At 45.6% G+C, this 22,500-nt stretch overlaps 2 protein-coding genes across 2 annotated transcripts in view; both read left to right on the forward strand.

Annotated features, from left to right (window-relative positions):
• ece2a (endothelin converting enzyme 2a) overlaps positions 1 to 22,500 on the forward strand; it is a 127,775-nt gene that overhangs the window by 14,811 nt on the left and 90,464 nt on the right. The gene's annotated exons all lie outside the window — the stretch shown is intronic.
• LOC310797324 (E3 ubiquitin-protein ligase TRIM39-like) lies at positions 1,338 to 3,008 on the forward strand (the record flags this gene model as incomplete). Its single annotated transcript, XM_083659693.1, has 1 exon — positions 1,338 to 3,008. One exon carries the CDS (start codon positions 1,338 to 1,340, stop codon positions 3,006 to 3,008), a length of 1,671 nt encoding a protein of 556 aa, XP_083515819.1.

Raw genomic sequence — 22,500 nt, forward strand, 5'->3', positions numbered from 1 at the left:
GCATGACATCACCCATTGGTTTTTTGAGCCCTGTTTTGAAGCCTAGTGTGGCCGCCGCCATCTTGGGGTTCTTGCGTGAGACCAGGGGTTTCCCAGAGCCGCAGCTCTGCCTGCTATTGGTCCGTGGTCGGCAAGCCGCGCAATCACTGGACAGGCAACCTGTCAACACCCACTCTATCGTCTATTTTACTCTAAATGGGTTAGTTATAAAAAATTCACCCTCCGTACAATTCTGTGCCGGTGATATTATTTTTTGGCGAATGCCAAGATGGCGGCCGTGCCTTCTTCTCTGTTAGCTTCTGACCAGAGGGGCGCTGTGGAGCGCTATGATGGCTGGGGGGGCAACAGCTTTGGTAAGTGTCTTTGAAATGTCTCTGTGACGATTGTACGATGAGCAAGCGTATCGACATTTTCTGCTGCTTGGTAGTTTTTTTAGCGCATCTCTTAAACTACGTATAAGGGACTGTTGTATGAGCTGCTTAGCAAGCAGTGAGGGGACAGTCCTGAAAGGGGCTACTGAGAATTGTGCCTGCAAGCTGCGGGGTTACAATCCTGTTTATAGATTTACAGAACTGAGATTGGGTTTTCAAATCACTTAGTTGAAGCATTTCACAATTTTGAGTTTATGTATGTTTGTGTTTATGTTATGTTTGTTTTCGGGAAAATATAAATCCATGTGAACAGCTGCACACACAGGAAGAGGGACTACAATACAGCAGACTAATACTGTGGTGAAAATTTGGAAATTATCTTTTCCTCTCCACCTTCCAGGGAGGTCACAGGTGTCAATGTGATCATGTCCAAAACTGAGAGAGGAAACAAGACATTAACTGCAATAAGATTAATATTTAACTGCAGTAAGAGGCGGGGCTACACTGGAGAGACAGGATTTTCAACATCACATTCCTGAAGTGAAACTAAAAGTAACTCGGAGCACTGCTGCAGTCAACAAGTGTCTCTCTTTCTCTCCAAAATAAAAATAAACCTAAGTTCATCAGGGCTTTCTCAACAATACAGCAGAGTCTTAGACAAACACAGGTGAGTACAGCAGATTATATTTACTGTTTAAACAGAGAGCAGTGACAAATAATTGAGCTGTATCCCAACAGGATGTTTCCCTGTTTTCATTTTGCACTGATACTTGTCCAATGACGTTTTCAGTAGCTTCACTGAAAACGTAAAGTAATTTTGAGTTGTGTAGTCACTGTACAACTCACTTACTTTTGATAATATTCCAATAATAATCTAACTTTGATGTTTTTATATGTGAATATTCAAGAATTGTCTTTTACTGTATTGTTATTTCACACTTTCACTTTTGGTCTCCGTATCTAGATATGTCTGCTGCCAGCTGTCTCCTAACTGAAGATCAGTTTCTGTGTTCTATCTGTCTGGATGTGTTCACTGATCCAGTCACCACACCATGTGGACACAACTTCTGCAAGAACTGCATCACACAGCACTGGGATATTAATGTCCCATGCGAGTGTCCCATGTGTAAGAAGCTTTTCTACGCAAGACCTGAGCTCTTTGTCAATACTTTCATATCTGAGATGGCTGCTCAGTTCAGAAAGTCAGCTCAGATGAAAGCCAGCCAAATATGTGCCAAATCAGGAGATGTTCCCTGTGATGTCTGCACTGAGCCCAAACTGAAGGCCCTGAAGTCCTGCCTGGTGTGTCTGGCCTCCTACTGTGACACTCACCTGGAGCCTCACCAGAGAATCTCAAGCATGATAAAACACAAGCTGGTAGAGCCTGTGAAGAACCTGGAAGACAGGATTTGTAAGAAGCATGACAGACCACTGGAGCTGTTCTGCAAGACGGACCAGATGTGTGTGTGTCTGCTCTGCCCTTTGTTAGACCATAAGTCACATCAAATTGTTCCTATGGAAGAAGAATCTGATGGAAAGAAGGTTGAGTTGGGGAAGACGGAGGCTGAAATTCAGCAGAAGATCCAGGAGAGACGACTGAAGATTGATGAGATCAAAGAGTCAGTGGAGCTTAGCAAGAAAGATACAGAGAGAGAGATAACAGACAGTGTGTGGGCCTCAACTGTTGTGATGCAGGTCTTCACTGCTTTGATGCAGTCTACAGAGAAAGGCATGTCTGAGCTCATTGAGATGATTATAGAGAAGCAGAAAACAACAGAGAAACAGGCTGAAGGCTTCATCAACGAGCTAGAACAGGAGATATCTGAGCTGATGAAGAGAACCGCTGAGATGGAGCAGCTCTCACGCACTGAAGACCACCTCCACCTCCTCCAAAGATTCCCATCACTGAACACTCCTCCACACACCAAGGACTGGACAGAGGTCAAGGTCCATCCCTCATCATATGAGGGGCCGGGGACTGTGAGGAGAGCGCTCCTTCCGCTGTTGAAGACGTTCGTTAAAGAGATGGAGAAGGTTGAGGAGCCTCTCAAGAAAGAGTTCGAGAAACTAAGTGTTGGGGCTGAGAGCGTCCAGGAGTATGCAGTGGATGTGACTCTGGATCCTCATACAGCACATGCCGAGCTCATCCTGTCTGATGATGGGAAACAAGTACATCATGGTGGTGTAAGGAAGAATCTCCCAGACAACCCAGAAAGATTTTCTCTTTGTGCCTGTGTCTTAGGAAAGCAGAGCTTCTCTACAGGAAGATTTTATTACAAGGTTCAGGTTAAAGGAAAGACTGCCTGGAATTTAGGAGTGGCCAGAGAGTCCATCAACAGGAAGGGACAAATCGGAATGAGTCCCAAGAGTGGCACCTGGGCTATATGGTTGAGCAATGGAAATGAGTATGGTGCTGCTGCGTGCCCTGCTGTCCCCCTCTCTCTGAAGATGAAGCCTCAGAAGGTGGGGGTGTTTGTGGATTATGAGGAGGGTTGTGTCTCCTTTTATGACGTAGATGCTGAAGCTCTTATCTACTCATTTACTGGCTGCACCTTCACTGAGAAACTCTACCCATACTTTTATCCCGGTGAAAACGCCACCCCTCTGATCATCTCTCCTGTCAATCACACAGATTAGAATAATCATTTGTTTTCTCAAATATGATTCATTGTCATTTAAGATAACATCAAAAAGTTAGTAAAAACTGAGCTTGTAGCTAAAACTGAGTGCTTGCTCGACCCCTTTCAGTTCGCTTATCGTGCGAAAAGAGGCGTGCAAGACGCTACAGCCACCTTGCTGAACCTCCTGTATAAACACCTAGAGGGCAGTAAGAACCACGCCAGATGGCTTTTTGTTGACTTTTCATCAGCATTCAACACCATTCAGCCACATGTTCTTGTTGAAAAACTAACTGACAGCTTTGGTCTGGACCCATGTTTGGTTGGCTGGATTTTAGATTTTCTTACCAACAGATCTCAACAGGTAAGAGTAAATGGGATACTGTCTAGTTTTTTAGCATCCTCGACTGGCTCGCCTCAGGGTTGTGTTTTATCTGCGTTTCTGTACATTTTGTATACCAATGATTGTCGTAGTCGCTATGCCGATAGATTCATTATCAAGTATGCTGATGATTCTATTATCATCAGCCTACTTGACGATGATGAAGTCGGCCATGGCCAAGTCATTGATGACTTTGGGGCGGCTGTAGCTCAGGAGGTAGAGCGGGTTGTCCACTAATCGCTTTGGATCAAGGAGGTCGGTGGTTCAATTCCCGCCTCCTCCAGTCTGCATGTCGAAGTGTCCTTGGGCAAGATACTGAACCCCAAATTGCTGTGTGTAGGCACCCTGCGTGGCAGCCTGCCGCCATCGGTGTATGAATGGGTGAATGTAGACTACCTACTGATTGTAAAGCGCTTTGGATAAAAGCGCTATATAAATGCAGGCCATTTACCATTTACTTTGTATCCTGGTGTGAAGATGCCTTTCTGCAACTCAATGTTTCAAAAACGAAAGAGATTTGCATTGATTTTAGACGCTCCCCCCCTGTTCAGAAAGGTAGTATTGTTAATGGTCAGATAGTTGACCTGGTCACTGAATATAAATATCTGGGCACTGTAATTGATAGCAGGTTGAAGTTCGATCTAAACACAGAGTCGCTGTGCAAAAAGGGTCAGCAGCGCCTTTTTTGTCTCCGGAAACTTGCCAAATTCCAGGTAGACAAGACCTTGATGAAATTGTTCTACAGCGCTTTCATTGAATCGGTGATCACCTTCTCTATTGCTTGCTGGTATGGCAGCCTCGACATCAAGAATAGGAACTCCCTAGGGAGAATCGTGAAAACGGCTTCAAAAATAGCCGGAATTCATTTTAGGAGCCTAGACCACATTTTCAACTTGCAGTTGCTGAAAAAAGCAAGGGCTATCTGCTCAGACAATGCCCATCCGCTGTGCTCTGAATATGAGCTGCTCCCATCTGGCCTTCGTCTTCGTGCTCCCTTGGCTAAGAAAAATAGATATAGGAATTCCTTTGTGCCTGCTTCGATTCGAGCTTTAAATGCTACTTAAGAGATACAGTAATGTAACATCTATTTGATGTTTTTATTTATTTTATGTTCTCCTATACAATAGTTATATTGTAGCATTTACTTTCTGTAATATGTAGCGCTGTGTGGCTAAGTCTCCTTCTTAGACTGCCTTGCATTTGCACTTATCGGCCTCTAATGCACTTTAAACTACACTGGCACTTTTGAACTGAACTGCTACTGTGCACTATGTTGTGGTCTATTGTGTCTCCATTTTGTTTTTATGGTCTTTTATGGTTTTTATGGTCTATTTGTGTCTGCACCTTGTTTTCATGTTTTTATTTCGAGTCTTGTGTGATTTTATGACTGTTTTGTTTTTGCTCTGCTGCAACCCAAAGTGCCCTTCTGGGACATATGAATAAACTTGAACTTGAACTTGAACTTGAATCAATGACCATGGGGGGCCTAACACAAAAAGGCAGTAAATCCACATCCGTTTGTTCAATGATGGACGAAATTTGGCATATATACCGTTCAGAAAAGGCAGGAACCCCTGTCGTGGCCGGTGGCAACTACATCAATTTGCTAAGCTGTCTAATATCTTCTAAATGAAAGGAGATTACAAAAATCTGAAAAGACGATTTGTAGAGCTTGGTCCATAGATGCTATATAGCGATGTTGGTGGAGATCAGTCGAACAGGCTAGGAGGTGATGTCAAAACTTTCAACATATCTCAAAAACTTTCCAGGCAGACCTCGAGGGTCCTTGGGTGGGGCATTTTGCCTTTATTTAGATAGGACAGTAGGCAGACAGGAAAGGTGGGGAGAGAGACAGGGCAACACATGCGGCAAAGGACCTCGGGTCGGATTTGAATCCGCATTGGCCGTGTGAAGGACCGAGCCTCCGTCGTATGCTTGCTACCAGGTGAGCCACCAGGACGCACAGACCTCGAGGGTTCTTGAGGCAAATTTGTAGCGCAAGGTTAGCACATGGAAACGGGTTGCTTGCAAATCGGACAAAGTTAGATTTTTTTTAAGTGGATCCTATAAAAAATGTAAAGCTAAGGGAATTGTCACAAAGTGGAAAAAATTTGGTTCCTTTGTCAAGAACGTCCACATCCATTTGCTAAGTTGCCTGACTATAACTGTTGTAGCCATAATGTTGATTTTGTGTGTGTATGTATATACCAGTATAATACAGTATGTATTGTTGTTGTTGTATTTGTTGTTTTTGTCATGCCCTGATGTGTGATTTGTGCTGCCTTCTTGGCCAGGTCAGCATTGTAAATGACATTCATATCTCTCTGGTTAAATAAAGGTAAAAAAAAATCCTGTTTCATTGTGACATGTCCAAGTGATACTGTAGTAAGTAAAGTTAGCTTGAGCCGACCAAAGCACTGTACAAAACAACATTAAAATACAAAATAAAAAAGTAAAAGACAAGAGAAACCTACCAACGTCAACAACAAGTGACTTTAGTGAGTTGTATACATGACAACAGATTAAAAGATTAGTGGGCCAAAAAGGCCAGAGAGTAAAAATGTGTCTTTAGCCTAGATTTAAAAACAGAGATGGAGGGAGCACATCTAACGTCTCACGGCAGCTGGTTGCACAGCACCTTCAAAGACTCAGTCACCTTTTAGTTTTAGTCGTGACCGTGGGACAATGTGTTATTAGATCTAAGAGACGTATCTGAGTTTAAGGCAATAAGGTCTGTGTTATAACATGGGAGCTGACCATTAAGAGCTTTGAAAGCAATCAGCAAGATCTTAAGTAAGGGATAATCAACGACTAATTGTGCGTTATACGATTTTAATGCACAACGTGGAGGCAAATAACCACCCGACGCCGCAGTACATTAAAATCATATAACGCACACCTAGGAGTTGATTATCCCACTTATACCATGGTCATTTGCCAACAATATAAAATAAAAGCATTTGTGAATTTTTGGTGCAAGTTTAGCAATCAAAATCTTAAGTTTTTCACAAGCTCTGTTTACCTAGCAACACTTGGGAAACCGACTAATACCTGGAACCAACATTAGCATCTCGTTAACTTCTCATGTAATGGAAACGTTGTTTGCTGTTCCAGTAATTAGGACGAACCTTGGATACGAGCCGGTATGTTGCAGGAAAGCTAGTCCGCTCAGCCTGCTTGGTGCTTTCGGTGGATGGTTGTAAAGATAACAGAGCCTTTTTTCCTGCTATACCAGAGTGAGAGTAAGAGGTGCCAGACTCTCTCCTGCACTGGTACATCGCGAAACGGAGATACTGTAGTCTGGCAAGCGAGACTAGCCACAACCATGTAATATGCTTGTATGACTGGCGCATAAGTTGATATCTGTACACAGTGTACAGTATGTGTGAATTAATATTCTGTATGTACATAGAGATACAGAGACTGCAAGAAAATCTTGACAGTCTGTAGGAAACATGTTGGTTTCATGTGATTAGCACACAAATTCTCCCTCTGCTAATTCTCCTGAGATGCTGCATATGTTCACCATTAGCAGCCTTTCATCTTTCATCAAGTTTTTCTTCTCTCCCATTTCCTCCCAATTGTACTCAGCCAATTCCCCCTGCTGTCCTGCTCGTTGCTCCACCCCCTCTGCCGATCCAGGGGAGAGCCATAGACTAGCACTTGCTTCCTCCGTTACATGTGCAGTCGCCAGCCGCTGACAGCAAGGAGTTTCACCGGCAGACGTAGTGCATGGGAGGATCACGCTATTGCCCCCTGGCCCCCCTTCTAACAGACGCCACGACCGACCAGAGGAGGCACTGGTGCAGTGACCAGGAATCATACCCCACCGGCTTCCTACCCGCAGACACGTTCCTTTATCTTTGTGTGTGTGTGTGTGTGTGTGTGTGTGTGTGTGTGTGTGTGTGTGTGTGTGTGTGTGTGTGTGTGTGTGTGTTTGTGTGTGAGACACGTGTGTGTGTAAAGGCTAGGGAGTGGTGATGAGATTGGCATTCACACAGCCTCCTCCTATGTCTGCACTGCTTTCTTCTCCTGCATCACATCGGGCCTCTCTCTCTCACCTCTCTCTCTCCCTCCCTGTCCATCTCTGCTCGCCCCCCCTCCCCCAGCAGAGAGCCAGCAAGACATTATACAGTAGTACGAAAGGTCCGTCAACTGACGACTGGTGAGGAGTGCATCTGCAGAGTGTCTCCATGATGTAGCTTACCAGTGAGGAGTGCATCTGCAGAGTGTCTCCATGATGTAGCTTACCAGTGAGGAGTGCATCTGCAGAGTGTCTCCATGATGTAGCTTACCAGTGAGGAGTGCATCTGCAGAGTGTCTCCATGATGTAGCTTACCAGTGAGGAGTGCATCTGCAGAGTGTCTCCATGATGTAGCTTACTTGAACGTTGGTCACATAGACATTACATCAAGGTCAAAGAGGCTCAATAAAGCACATTCAACGCTACAGTGCTCTTCTCTCATCTAAGCCAGGAGCCAAGCTTCGCTCGCGGTGACAGCTGCCGCATGTCGCGGCACGACAACTCGCATTCGCATGACCTTGGACTCTTAAATCCGCGGTTCTAGCGACAGTCTCTGCCGTAAAAATCACCAAGTAAGTCTGTGTTAACGTAGCAGCCAAGACTGCGCGTAAAGACCTATGGTAAAGACCCATGAAACGAAGAGAATGACCCGATTTTGTGAGGCTGACAGAGGGGCTTAACAGATGACAAAATGATCAATACAGATGTGCACGAGGCGGGAACATTAGGCCACATCTGGCGCAGCTATTAGTGTGACAGTAAAGTACTCTTTTGTCCAGGCTCCTAAAGTGATGCAGCGCTCTGACCCACAGCACAGCACAGCACTGTACGTACGGACATCACAGCTACTCCGGCTAGCTTGAGGTTGCGTCACCGATGCGGCAGATATGCACGTATAAAGGTGCACATTGCACGCTCATGCAGGGTCAACGTGTTCATGCCCGTATGCGCAAAACCAAGAGTGAGATAGAGAGAATGGCTGTTTGACAGTCGCAGTCTGTGCTTTTAAGAGAGAGAGAGAGAGAGAGAGAGAGAGAGAGAGCTACAGTATAAGCACTGTGTCCTGAGTCTCAATGGCGTCATTAACCTATCATCACATGGTTCTGAGAAGGGAAAACCCTGTCAGCTAGGTAATAGAACTATCTGTGTGTGTGTGTGTGTGTGTGTGTGTGTTTGTGTGTGTATGTGTGCGTGTGTGTGTGCGTCAGCGATGTCCCCTAGTTGTTCAGTCCTCTGCAGTGACGCACTGGAGCTGCAAGCCTGCTGTCGTAATGAAAACTTGCACACCTCAATCACCTGTGTGTGTGTGTGTGTGTCTGTGTCTGCGTCTGTGTCTCTGTGTGTGTGTGTGTGTGTGTGTGTGTGTGTGCACGCGCGCGCGCCAGTGAGTAGCTATCAAATCCACGTTAAGGCAGCAGGTTAAGCGTCGCTGTTGTTTGTATGACAGTTGTTTGTGATGCTAACAGTGCGCTGGATGGACAAAGATTTTATATTTAATAAAAAAATTGGCACACACACACACTATGGTATATAAACTCTCTCATGGACATGTGTGCTCGAATAGGACAACATGGACAACAGCACAACATGGCAGATACTATAGAGATAAAGTGACACCACATTCACTGTATGTATACGATGACCTCATGTTGACCTCTCCTGCACTCTCCTCCTCTCATCACATCAGCCTCTTTATCTTTCACCAGAGCCTTGCTTTGCTCTATCTTCTGTATCTGTTTATCTCTTCAAATCTCCTCTGCAGCCTCCCCTGTAAGACCATTACAGCAGCTAAGTCCTTAAACACACTGCTTGTGTATTTTGTGTGTGTGTGTGTGTGTGTGTGTGTGTGTGTGTGTGTGTGTGTTGTGTGTGTGTGTGTCCAAGTCGAATAGGATTTTTAGGAGAGTTCTGGCTTTGTTTGAGGCTGTCCTTGACGCTATTATGTAATGCTGCTTGTAATGCTGCAGGCACAGACTACAGACCTGCACAATCCACCAGTCACCCTGCATGTCTGTCTGTCTGTCTGTCTGTCTGTCTCTCTGTCTTTCTTATGTCTGTCTGCATGTCTGTCTGTTTGTCTCTCTGTCTTTCTTATGTCTGTCTGTCTGTCTGTCTGTCTGTCTCTCTGTCTGTCTTTCTTATGTCTGTCTGTCTGTCTTATGTCTGTCTGTCTGTCTGTCTGTCTCTCTGTCTTTCTTATGTCTGTCTGCATGTCTGTCTGTCTGTCTTTCTTATGTCTGTCTGTCTGTCTGCATGTCTGTCTGTCTCTCTGTCTTTCTTATGTCTGTCTGTCTGTCTTATGTCTGTCTGTCTGTCTGTCTGTCTGTCTGCATGTCTGTCTCTCTGTCTTTCTTATGTCTGTCTGTCTGTCTGCATGTCTGTCTCTCTGTCTTTCTTATGTCTGTCTGTCTACATGTCTGTCTGTCTCTCTGTCTTTCTTACTGTATGTCTGTCTTTCTTATGTCTGTCTCTCTGTCTTTCTTATGTCTGTCTGTCTGTCTGTCTTATGTCTGTCTGTCTGTCTTTCTTATGTCTGTCTGTCTGTCTGTCTGTCTGTCTTATGTCTGTCTGTCTGTCTTATGTCTGTCTGTCTCTCTGTCTTTCTTATGTCTGTCTGTCTGTCTTATGTCTGTCTGTCTGTCTGTCTGTCTGTCTGTCTTTCTTATGTCTGTCTGTCTGTCTGTCTTTCTTCTGTCTGTCTTTCTTATGTCTGTCTGTCTGTCTGTCTGTCTGCATGTCTCTCTGTCTTTCTTATGTCTGTCTGTCTGTCTGTCTGTCTGTCTGTCTTTCTTATGTCTGTCTGTCTGTCTGTCTGTCTGCATGTCTCTCTGTCTTTCTTATGTCTGCATGTCTGTCTCTCTGTCTTTCTTATGTCTGTCTGTCTGCATGTCTGTCTGTCTCTGTCCCAGCCTGGCTGTCTGTGGACCTACCTGTCTGTCTGATTGTCAGCCTGCCCTCTGAGTCTGTGTCCTTGTTCCTATACTTTTCTGTCTGTGTATCTATAGATCTGCTAATATCTTTCTGTCTCTCTGTGTGTCTTAAGGCGGTTCTATCTGTCTCTCTCTTTGTCCGTTTCACTGCCTGCCCCGCTGCCCGTCTGTGGGTAATTCTCCGTGCCTGTCTCATGGCTCTTGTTTTGTTGGCCTAACACAGTGCCAGTCTTAACGGCTGTCAGCCTATCAACCTTGATGATACAGCGATAGACAGTTATATGCAGCTTATGGTACTGATGTACGCGGATGACACAATTATTATGTCCACAACAAAAGAAGGGTTACAGAAAGCAATAGACCATATGTGTGAATTCTGTCATAAATGGAAATTAAAGGTTAACAGTGATAAAACTAAAGTCACAGTTTTTGGTTCTCGAAAAATTAGCAGTGACAAATTTAAGTTTAATTGTGATGGGGAGAACCTAGAAATCGTTAACTGTTTCATGTATCTTGGTGTCATTATGAACTATAATGGATCATTTAAGATCGCCATTGAGGAGCTGCATAAGCAAGCCTCTCGTGCTATGTTTGCCCTTTTTTCTAAATGCAGAAAATATGATTTACCAGTAGATATCACACTGGACCTTTTTGACAAGTTGGTTTTACCAGTTATGTTGTACTCGTGTGAAGCTTGGGGGTTTGAAAAAATTGATATATTGGAAAAGCTACACCTCAGATTTCTCAAGTACATTTTGAAAGTTAAAATGACAACGTGTAACAATATGGTCTATGGGGAGTTGGGGAGATACCCACTCTGTGTCACTGTCAAGAAAAGAATGATTAGTTATTGGGCAAGGTTGATTGACGGCAAGGAGAACAAACTTAGCCGTATTATGTACAACTGCCTGCGTGATCTGCACAACTCTGGCGTCTATGCCTCGCCGTGGGTCGTGCGGGTCAAACAGATTTTGGATGACTGTGGCTTGTCTTACCTCTGGCTTACACAGCAGTGCAATAACATTGACTGGTTGAAGTTAACTGTTGAGCAAAGTCTTAAGGATCAGTTTATGCAGAAATGGCAAAGTGAGCTCAAAAGTATGACATCATGTGACTTGTACGTAGAATTCAAAAAAGAACTTAAACTTGAAAATTATCTGCTGTATGTAAACCAGAGGCATAGACATGCAATTTGTAACTTTAGGGTTAACAACACTAGAATCCCCAAGGTTGTTGGCAGATATAAAGGACTGCATAGAAGTATGAGGATCTGTAATCTCTGTAGTGACAACTGTGTGGGAGACGAGTATCATGTTTTGTTTGAATGTAAGAATGTAATTATTTTGAATTTCAGACAGTTATATTTACCCAGATATTATTTAACACGTCCATCTATGTTTAAACTGATTCTGCTACTACAATCAGACAGACAAAAAGTCATGTGTAAATTAGGTGCCTTTTTGAAGAATGTCCTGCCTTTGTTCAAATGACATGCTCTAGCCATGCCGTGTGCCATTGTATATTGTTTTTGTATGTTTTGTTTGTGCTCCATACCATGTGATCATGGTCAATGAGTCACATTAAATAAATAAATGAATAAATGAAATGAATTAAATCCTCGCCTTATTTCTTGGCTGTCTCAGTGTAGGCTACATCTTTTCTCTCTATCTCTCAGTTCTGATAGCGCACGGCATGGCACGCACGATGGACTTAGTTCTGCTTCGTGATATTCTTACGTAACTCTCCACTTGCCGCCCTGCTCTCACTTTCTGTCTGTTGTAAAGACACGCGCACACACACACACACACACACACACACACACACACACACACACTAGACACATGACACACAGATAATACATTCATATACAAACACATGCATAGAGACACATCGTCACACACACTTTCACACACTTAGACACACACACACACACACACACACACACACACACACACACACACACACACACACTCACTCTCTGATATTTATTCTGCCATCACGACACGAAGAGAGGGAGGAATCTAGGACCAGCCGTGACAAACACGGTGCCATCCAACCCTTGGCCAAGTTTTGTATGTTTGTATGTCTAATAATAATAATAATTCATTTATTTTATATAACGCTTTTCCAGACCCAAAGACGCTTAACAGAGAACAAGAGACAAGCAACAGGGAACAGAAACAGACAACAGATACAGGTAACAGGCAACAGTTACAGGGAACAGATACAAATGACAGTGGCGGTTCAGGGCAAGGTTGTATGGAGAAGCAGAGGGGAGGAAGATAACAGGAGGGAGGAGGAGGGGGGGGCGGAGGGTGATGGTTTGGAGGAGGTGGTCAGGGGTAGGGGAGGTTGTAAGCTTGGGAGAACAGGTAGGTTTTAAGTCGGGCTTTGAAAGTGGGGAGTGAGGGAGAGTCTCGGACGGTCTGGGGGAGCGAGTTCCAAAGTCGGGGTGCGGCGCGGGAGAAAGCACGGTCACCAAAGGTTTTGAGTCTGGATGGGGGGATGATGAGGGTGGCAGTAGAAGAGGATCGGAGTGTACGTGAGGGGCGATGGGGGATGAGGAGGTCAGTCAGGTAGGGGGGGGGGGCTAGGCTGTGGAGGGCTTTGAAGGTGAGGAGGAGTAATTTGAAGTCGATGCGTTGCTTGACGGGGAGCCAGTGGAGAGAGTGGAGGACAGGGGTGATGTGATCGCGGGACCGGGTGTGAGTGAGCAGGCGAGCAGCTGAGTTTTGGACCATCTGGAGTCTATGGAGGGAACGGGAGGTGATGCCAGTGAGGAGGGAGTTGCAATAGTCCAGGCGGGAGGAGATGAAGGCATGGTTTGATATGACATAATACTAGTATGTGCAAATGTGTGTGTCTACAATGTGAACCCATACTTCAATGTTACAGCCTGGAGTTTCTAACGAGATGTCATAATATAATGTGCATACTCTATTGAATGACTAGTTGACCTGGATTTCACATGGCCAAGCCATGCCCCATGCTATCTAATGAAAGCCATGGGCTGAAACATTTGTGGTTTGTTTCAACTCTTCAAGTAAAGATTGTTTTTAACCTATTTGGTATCCTATCATTGTTATTTGCAAGTACAAACTTGTCAGTCTAATATGCTTTGCATATTTGGAAAGAATTCCCAACTAGTATAGTATAGACCTTATTCGCTAACCCCGGACAGCACCATATTGTTGACATACCGTCCTGCAGCTGACAACTATAGTAACGGCCTTATTGTCGTTTCTGTTCCATTACAAAATAGCGATAGTGATGACCGCAATAAAAACCCCAGAGTTGTTGTTTGTATGCTGCCGTTAATGCCTGTAATAATAAACAAAAGAAAAAACGAGGTGAACAGACTTTGCTGTGAGGAGCTGTCAGAAAGTTTCACCTGTCTCTCCTAACTATGCACACATCTCCTGTGTGCCGACGTATACTCTGTCTCATTCCCTTCACGTCTGTGGACGGTAGAGATAGAAACAAACCACGGGGACTTTATTGCTGTCATTACTACAGCCGTGTGTAACGCAGGTCACCATCCGAACACAATTGGAACGATACAGGTAACGCTAACGGCGGCTAGCTTCCTATAAACGCTGCTCTCACATAGGTTGTCACTTAAAACTGCAGCGCTATGTCAACAATATGGTGACGGTGGGCATGCCCGTACGTGAGTGACGTCAATCGAATAAGGTCTATAGTATATAGCAGGGATACTCAACTTGCTTTGCCCGGGGGCCACTTTCGTGAAATGATAGAAGGCCAGGGGCCAGTTAATAAACAATCAATATACATTTAGCGAGCAGACGGCGGTATTTGACAATTTAGCAGCTAAATCATAGATTATTGAAAGATATTCCATATTCCAGACTGAAATGCTATAACAGAAGTGTGAGTATTGGCCAGAATGACATGAACATTTGGACACTATTCAGCGGGTATCTTGCATGTTGCGTTCAGGTGCACTGTAAAAAAAAAAAAAAAAATCTGCAATTCCATCGCGGGCCACACAGGGGGCGGCCCGCGGGCCGCCAGTTGAGTATCACTGGTATATAGTATAGCTTTGACCTCTCTGTCACCTTTCTCTTTGAGTGTTTTTGTTCTCAGTGCTTCTTCTCTGCAACGTCTCTAAACAATAGATACAGTCAATGTCTCATCATAGACGCTGGGGTAGCTGGCTGGGGGCGTGGTCAAGGTTGGGTAAATCCTCCCCTTCTCCCCATTCAGCATAGTTAGCATTTAGTTGCTAGCCCAGCCCAGGCAGACAGGATTGGTGATTCATTTCAACCACCGCAGTAAACGCACATCTGAACAGACGTCTATGCACCTGCTCTAGAATCCCCAATCCCGTAGTGTAGAGCCGCAGCACAGTCCTTTGATGAGTCAGCTTATTGAGATATATGGGGGTTTTTACCCCACTCGCGCGCCAGCCGTAGTAACATTTTGTGGGCGTTCCCATCACAGACCGATTGTATCTATACTGTGGGTATGAGTGATTGGATGGTCTGGCCGGTAAGCCAAAGGGGGGTTCAGCAGAGACCAGTGAGCAAGTTGAGCGAGAGGGGGAGGAAGGATGTTAGAGTGATGGAGGGAGAGAGTGAGAGAGACACAGAGAAAGGCACACTGATAGAGGGAGGAAGGATGTTAGAGTGATGGAGGGAGAGAGTGAGAGAGACACAGAGAAAGGCACACTGATAGAGGGAGGAAGGCTGTTAGAGTGATGGAGGGAGAGAGTGAGAGAGACACAGAGAAAGGCACACTGATAGAGAGGGAGGGAGGCTGTTAGAGTGATGGAGGGAGAGAGTGAGAGAGACACAGAGAAAGGCACACTGATAGAGGGAGGAAGGCTGTTAGAGTGATGGAGGGAGAGAGTGAGAGAGACACAGAGAAAGACACACTGATAGAGGGAGGAAGGCTGTTAGAGTGATGGAGGGAGAGAGTGAGAGAGACACAGAGAAAGGCACACTGATAGAGGGAGGAAGGCTGTTAGAGTGATGGAGGGAGAGAGTGAGAGAGACACACAGAGAAAGGCACACTGATAGAGGGAGGAAGGCTGTTAGAGTGATGGAGGGAGAGAGTGAGAGAGACACAGAGAAAGGCACACTGATAGAGGGAGGAAGGCTGTTAGAGTGATGGAGGGAGAGAGTGAGAGAGACACAGAGAAAGACACACTGATAGAGGGAGGAAGGCTGTTAGAGTGATGGAGGGAGAGAGTGAGAGAGACACAGAGAAAGGCACACTGATAGAGGGAGGAAGGCTGTTAGAGTGATGGAGGGAGAGAGTGAGAGAGACACAGAGAAAGACACACTGATAGAGGGAGGAAGGCTGTTAGAGTGATGGAGGGAGAGAGTGAGAGAGACACAGAGAAAGGCACACTGATAGAGGGAGGAAGGCTGTTAGAGTGATGGAGGGAGAGAGTGAGAGAGACACAGAGAAAGACACACTGATAGAGGGAGGAAGGCTGTTAGAGTGATGGAGGGAGAGAGTGAGAGAGACACAGAGAAAGGCACACTGATAGAGGGAGGGAGGCTGTTAGAGTGATCGAGGGAGAGAGTGAGAGAGACACACAGAGAAAGGCACACTGATAGAGGGAGGAAGGCTGTTAGAGTGATGGAGGGAGAGAGTGAGAGAGACACAGAGAAAGGCACACTGATAGAGGGAGGAAGGCTGTTAGAGTGATGGAGGGAGAGAGTGAGAGAGACACAGAGAAAGGCACACTGAGAGAGGGAGGAAGGCTGTTAGAGTGATGGAGGGAGAGAGTGAGAGAGACACAGAGAAAGGCACACTGATAGAGGGAGGGAGGCTGTTAGAGTGATGGAGGGAGAGAGTGAGAGAGACACACAGAGAAAGGCACACTGAGAGAGGGAGGGAGGCTGTTAGAGTGATGGAGGGAGAGAGTGAGAGAGACACAGAGAAAGGCACACTGATAGAGGGAGGAAGGCTGTTAGAGTGATGGAGGGAGAGAGTGAGAGAGACACAGAGAAAGGCACACTGATAGAGGGAGGAAGGCTGTTAGAGTGATGGAGGGAGAGAGTGAGAGAGACACAGAGAAAGGCACACTGATAGAGGGAGGAAGGCTGTTAGAGTGATGGAGGGAGAGAGTGAGAGAGACACAGAGAAAGGCACACTGATAGAGGGAGGAAGGCTGTTTGAGTGAAGGAGGGAGAGAGTGAGAGAGACACAGAGAAAGGCACACTGATAGAGGGAGGAAGGCTGTTAGAGTGATGGAGGGAGAGAGTGAGAGAGACACAGAGAAAGGCACACTGATAGAGGGAGGAAGGCTGTTAGAGTGATGGAGGGAGAGAGTGAGAGAGACACAGAGAAAGGCACACTGATAGAGGGAGGAAGGCTGTTAGAGTGATGGAGGGAGAGAGTGAGAGAGACACAGAGAAAGGCACACTGATAGAGGGAGGAAGGCTGTTAGAGTGATGGAGGGAGAGAGTGAGAGAGACACAGAGAAAGGCACACTGATAGAGGGAGGAAGGCTGTTAGAGTGATGGAGGGAGAGAGTGAGAGAGACACAGAGAAAGGCACACTGATTATACTGATGAACAGTGGAAAGAGCTCAGTGCCGTCTCTGACCTGCTGAAAGCCAGCTGTCTCCCCAATGCCACCGCTGCACATCATCGACTTAGCCTGACCGCCCTGACCCCGCCTCCTCTCCTCGGCTCTCTCTCGGCCGCCGCTGCTGCTGTTGGCGTCGTTGCTGACATGTTGTTGCATTTGTTAAAACGACAGTCTCGTCTTTGCGATACTTATGTGATGTGACACCTCACTGATCCCCCTTGGGAAATACTCTTGCTTTCCTCCCTTCACAGGGAGGTCAGGGTCAGCATCCGAACAACACCCATGGAGCCGGTAGGGATTGAAGTGTCTCGCTCAAGGACACTTCAGAAAGTCAGATGCTTGGCATCACAGGAGCATGAGCCTGCCTGGGTCTCCTCCGGCTGATAACAACCTTTTTTCTTTAGGGAGTGCAGGTTTAAAAGCTGGAGGAAATTAAAAACATATTTGGGGGGCAACTTTTGCCCCCACTGTCTAAAAGCTGGGGGCATATTACACAATTGTGGCGGCAGTTAAAAAAGTAATGAATGCATAACGTTGCTGAAGCGTAGTGTGACCAACAGCTGTTTGTGTGATTGTGTTCTTCTTCATCTTCTTCTGGCAATCAGCTTGCAGCTGTGAGTTAGAGAGCTGGAAATGGAAATTAAATTAATTGAATGAAAAGAAAATTATCAAAATCTTGTGGCAATTTTTGCCCCTGGATCATGGTTTTTAGCTGGATCATGGTTTTTAGCTGGATCATGGTTTTTAGCTGGATCATGGTTTTTAGCTGGATCATGGTTTTTAGGGGCATTCTGAGATTTCTTGGGGCATTTTTGCCCTGGCCCCTGGCTAAATTCCTACACTGAGTCAAGACCACCATAATCAAGTCCAAGTCAAATCATTACATTACATTACATTACATTACATTACGTCATTTAGCAGGACAGCGAAGACTGTGGCTCAATGTGGAATTAAAAATGGCATTATCAGTATTGGACTGAATGTGGCATTTAGCCACAGGCAAGAGGACATCGCCCGTGTTGCCAGATCTCGCGAGAGAAACAAGCAACTAGGGAGGAATGAGAGAAAAATACTTTGATTAGGATAATCACGTTTGTCTGGAGGATTATCTTGTCCGGAGGTGCTAGGATTAACTAGCACCACACCACCGGACTGTAGAAACAGTGTGTGTATGCGTGACCTATATTAGCCAGTACAGGGAGTCAGAGAGCAGATGGTCTGCCGTGGTTTGTGATGCCATGTTCATTTTAACCTGAGAGTCAGGGCCTTGCAAAAAAAACACCTTCAGAGACAGAGAGGGAGAGAGAGAGAGATAGATGCAATACACCCATGGGGATAGAGTCCACTGTTCTGTTTATGCAATACACTTTTATCAAGACAATGCCTACCATCCTTATTAGTTGTGTTGGAGTCAGCGAGAGGAGCGAGAGATGAGTCCAAACTACCAGTGGAGAGTTAGTTCCTCTGCCTGTTGCCATGGCTACACACTCACTCCCCAAGACAATATTTATTTTGAAACGCATTGTTATGCATTCATTTCTGTGTATTTGGCTGTAATAGGAAGGTAGTCTGCCCGTTTCTGTGTGAGCATAATGAATGGGAGAGCCAACATGGACCAGAGCTACTGTATGTCATCTGCTGTGCGAGCTCTGCACTGATCCCACTGGGAAATGAATGCCTTTGCATATCATTTTGGAAAGCATGTCAACAGCATTCAGCTTACCTGTTTATCGGTCAAGGATAAAAAAAGAGTGAAGAGAGACAAAGAAAGAAAGAAAGAAAGAAAGTAAGGGGCATCTAGGTAGTTTAGAGGACGTAAAAGCACTTGCCTACAGTACCACTGGGGAGACCTGCATTCAATTCCTGGAAGTGGTACTTCCGGCTTGGTCAGATGTTCCTATACAGACATAATTAGCGTGTCTGTGGGTGGGAAGCCGCTTGCTGCACTAGTGCCTCCTCTGGTCGGTCGGGGGCACCTGTGTAGCGGGGAGGGGAACTGGGGGAATAGCGTGATCCTCCCACACTCTACATCCTGCCGGTGAAACTTCTCCTCCTCGAAGAAGTGGCTGGCGACTGCACGTGTATCGGAGGAAGCATGTGCTGCTCTACAACTCTCCCCAGATCGGCAGAGGGGGTGGAGCAGTGACCAGGATCAGCAGGGAGAATTTGCCATGGGCAATTGATGAGAAAACGTGTGTGTGTGTGTGTGTGTGGGGGGGGGGGGGCAGAGAAAGAAAGAAAGAAAGAAACAGAAACAAAGAGTGTTGAGCTGAAGATTTTCACAAATCCCACTGCTGGGATTCTTCGAAACACACACCCACGCAGTATGTCACCCATCACACACACACACACACACACACACACGCGTGCACGCAGAAGACAACACCACATACTTAACTAGCAGTATGTCACCCATCGCACACAAATACAGCCTGGCTGAGTGTTGTGTAAGGACTAAGGAGGCATGCTGTCATTCTGTCTTTTGATTAGCTGTGTGTCCATACTTGTCCCAACTGATGTGGCTTCTTCTGAGGTCTCTGAGACAAGACATAGTCCCTTTTGCCTGCTGTGCTATATGCAGCATTATGCTTGGATGATAAATGTAGTCCCTGTCACAGTATGCTGCTTAATACTGAGCTAGTTCTATGACTATTTGATGACTAGAGGACTCGAGAAACCCCCCTGTGTTATAGGCTGCACATATTGTCAGTTACTTACCTCTTAAAATCAGTTCTAAACTCTGCTGGAAGCCAGTGCAGGGACGCTAGAATATGGGTTATATGAGCTCTCTTCCCTGTTCTAGTTGAAAGTCTGACAGCAGCATTGGGAATGAGCTGAAGACGAGAGCGGGCTTCACCACTGAAGCAGGAAAAGAGATAGTTGCTGTAATCAATTCACGAATAAAATAATAACTTTCTCCAAGACAGCGGAGGATAAAAGTGATCTAATATTTGAAATGGTTCTCATCTGATAAAAACAGCACTGGACAACTGTTTTTGACATGACTTTTAAAACTGAGATTAGAATAAAAAATTAAAAGTTCTGGCACAAGGTTTAATGTAAGATGCAGGTTGCCCAGTTGTTTGAGAATATCTTTATATCTGAGTTCAGCGGGCCAAATAAAACAATTTAGGGTTTATCATCATTGAGTTGGAGGAAGTTATTACACATCCAAAAATGTATATCAGCCAGATAGTTTTTGAGAGAATTCAGAGTGTTAATCTGACAATATTGTACATGCTTTACCTGTCCTCTGCATAGCAATGGAAATAAATGTTATGACTATGGATTATTTGGCGAAGTGGTAGCATATCTGTGGATGCAGAAGAACAATAAGGGACCTAGAATAGAACCTTGGGCCATGCCACATCTCAGAAAACCAGAGGGGTAAGTAGAATTACCCAACAGTGAAACGTATATTAAAAAATATTAAATTAACCAGTTAAGAGCAGTTTCTGAGACTCCCACAAAATCACTTCGATAACCAGCTGAATATAATCCCAAAGATGTATACTCACATGATGGCAGGGATATGGCAATCAGTCTGGATTGAGTAACTTTGACAGCATTCATGACGTGCTATGAAACAAGAGAAAATGCAATCTGATTAGAGAGAGAGGGAGAGCGACATCACATTTGTAGACAAATACTGTAGATATAGTGTTGGAATTTGCATAAATGATGATGAAGAGGAGAAAAATAGCACACAGAGAAAAAGACAGACAGAGAGAGAGTAGACTCGCTGTGTACCTGCAGTTGTGTGTGAGACCAACAACAGGCCGATGGCCAGCAGCAGGAGGGCCATGTCTGTAGCTCTGATTTGGACCATGTCTTCTTCTGCGTCTTTGAGCTGAGCTGTTGTCTCTCAGGAGGAGTTGATTTGGACCATGTCTTCTTCTGCGTCTTTTGAGCTGAGCTGTTGTCTCTCAGGAGGAGTTGATTTGGACCATGTCTTCTTCTGCGTCTTTTGAGCTGAGCTGTTGTCTCTCAGGAGGAGTTGTAGAGGCTGTGGTGAGAAGCTGCTCCTCACTGCAGTCTCTTATATATTCATTACAGAGGCAGGAAACTTCTGCACATGAAGGAGGCACATGGGTGTTTTGTACGGCACGCCAGAATGACGATTGCCCCACTACAGTACGTTAGTAGTATGTCAAAGTACTTCACCACAAGCCACAGCAGACTCTGCTAGTACATAGATCTATCACTCACTCACACTTAGCCTATCTGCCCCTAGTGGCCGTTAGGAGGCGGCACACACAGGATGCTGAGAATCACTGTTTTGGTTTGCAGTACTGCTGAACTGTGCAGGACCTTGTTTAAACATTGACATCCCATGTCACTCACCACTCCTCCCTGTTTAATTTTTTTTCTTATCTCCTTCCTTATCTTTATTCATTGCACTCCTCCCATTTCTCCTCCCTCTGCCCCCCGGTATATTTGCCCCTCAATTTTTTTCTTTATCTCTCGTTTGTTCTGAAAAGTAATTTAGTATGTCGGCTGTCTTACTCTCACCTCTCTCACCCAAACTGATTTTTGACTCTTTATTTCCGTTTTTCCCCCTCACCGAAGGCTCCTCACGACTCCTGGCAACTGCTCTCTCGCCTCCCATGTCTCTCTCCCTCTACCTTTGGCACTCTGTCTTTTCTGCTCTTTATCTCTGGCACTCTTCTGGAGTCTCAGGTTACGTAATATTGTATACTAGAGAGTGGTTGGAGAGAGAATTGGTGGAAGGAGAGAAGAGGGAAGGGAGGGGGGAGGGAGGGAGGGAGCTGTGCTGCTGCTCTGTGCTCTGCTGATCAAGCCTGGTGTCCTCATCTGTCTGAGCGATTGCTGTTTGACATGCCACAATCTGGATTTTCATTGGTTGACAAATCATATGAGCTGATCTGTGCTCTGTAGTGTTGGCAGTCTGTTGTTTATATGTCACATGCTTTGTGGATGTGTTTGTTTCTTTATTGTTTCTTCAATAGGTGTGTATTTGTCCCTGTGTGTGTATGTACAGTATATGTGCTCCTCTTTGCTGTGACGACTGTGTGCGTTAAGCGTGCTGCCTGCCTGCCTGCCACTGCTGCCGCTCCAGCTCATCTCATCTTCAGGAGGGAACATCTGGTCCAGCCCCTCCTGTGCAGCCTCCTCCTCTCCTCCTCTCCTCTCTCATCCGCTCATCATCTCATCTCTCATCATGATTACACTTTGCCTCGCTGGCCTGCGATGATGTAACTACTTTTTGGCAGCAGACTGCACCCTCACCGTGCATTCTATATCTCCATCTTTCGGAGAACTCTCCCGCTCGGTCTCTACTCTCTACCTCCCACTCCAGCCCTCTTTGAAGGTCTTAAACTTTGTTCCTAATGCGTTTCCCGGCAGTAGCTTAACAGGAGTGTGTGTGTGTGTGTGTGTGTGTGTGTGTGTGTGTTGTGTGGGAAGGGGGGGGGGGGGGGGGGGGTAGAGAATTTGGGAACATTCCAGGCAGCTGTGTGACTATAAGGACATGCAGTGCAGAGTGAAGAAGCTCTGTAGAAACGGGATGTTGCTCCTGGTTAAATAATGACCAGAGGGATGTTGTGCCACTGGCCCTTAGTGTCCCCCAGTACAGGACATTTTGGGG

The sequence above is a fragment of the Poromitra crassiceps genome (assembly GCF_964638095.1).
Source record: "Poromitra crassiceps genome assembly, chromosome: 23".
Lineage (NCBI taxonomy): Eukaryota > Metazoa > Chordata > Actinopteri > Beryciformes > Melamphaidae > Poromitra > Poromitra crassiceps.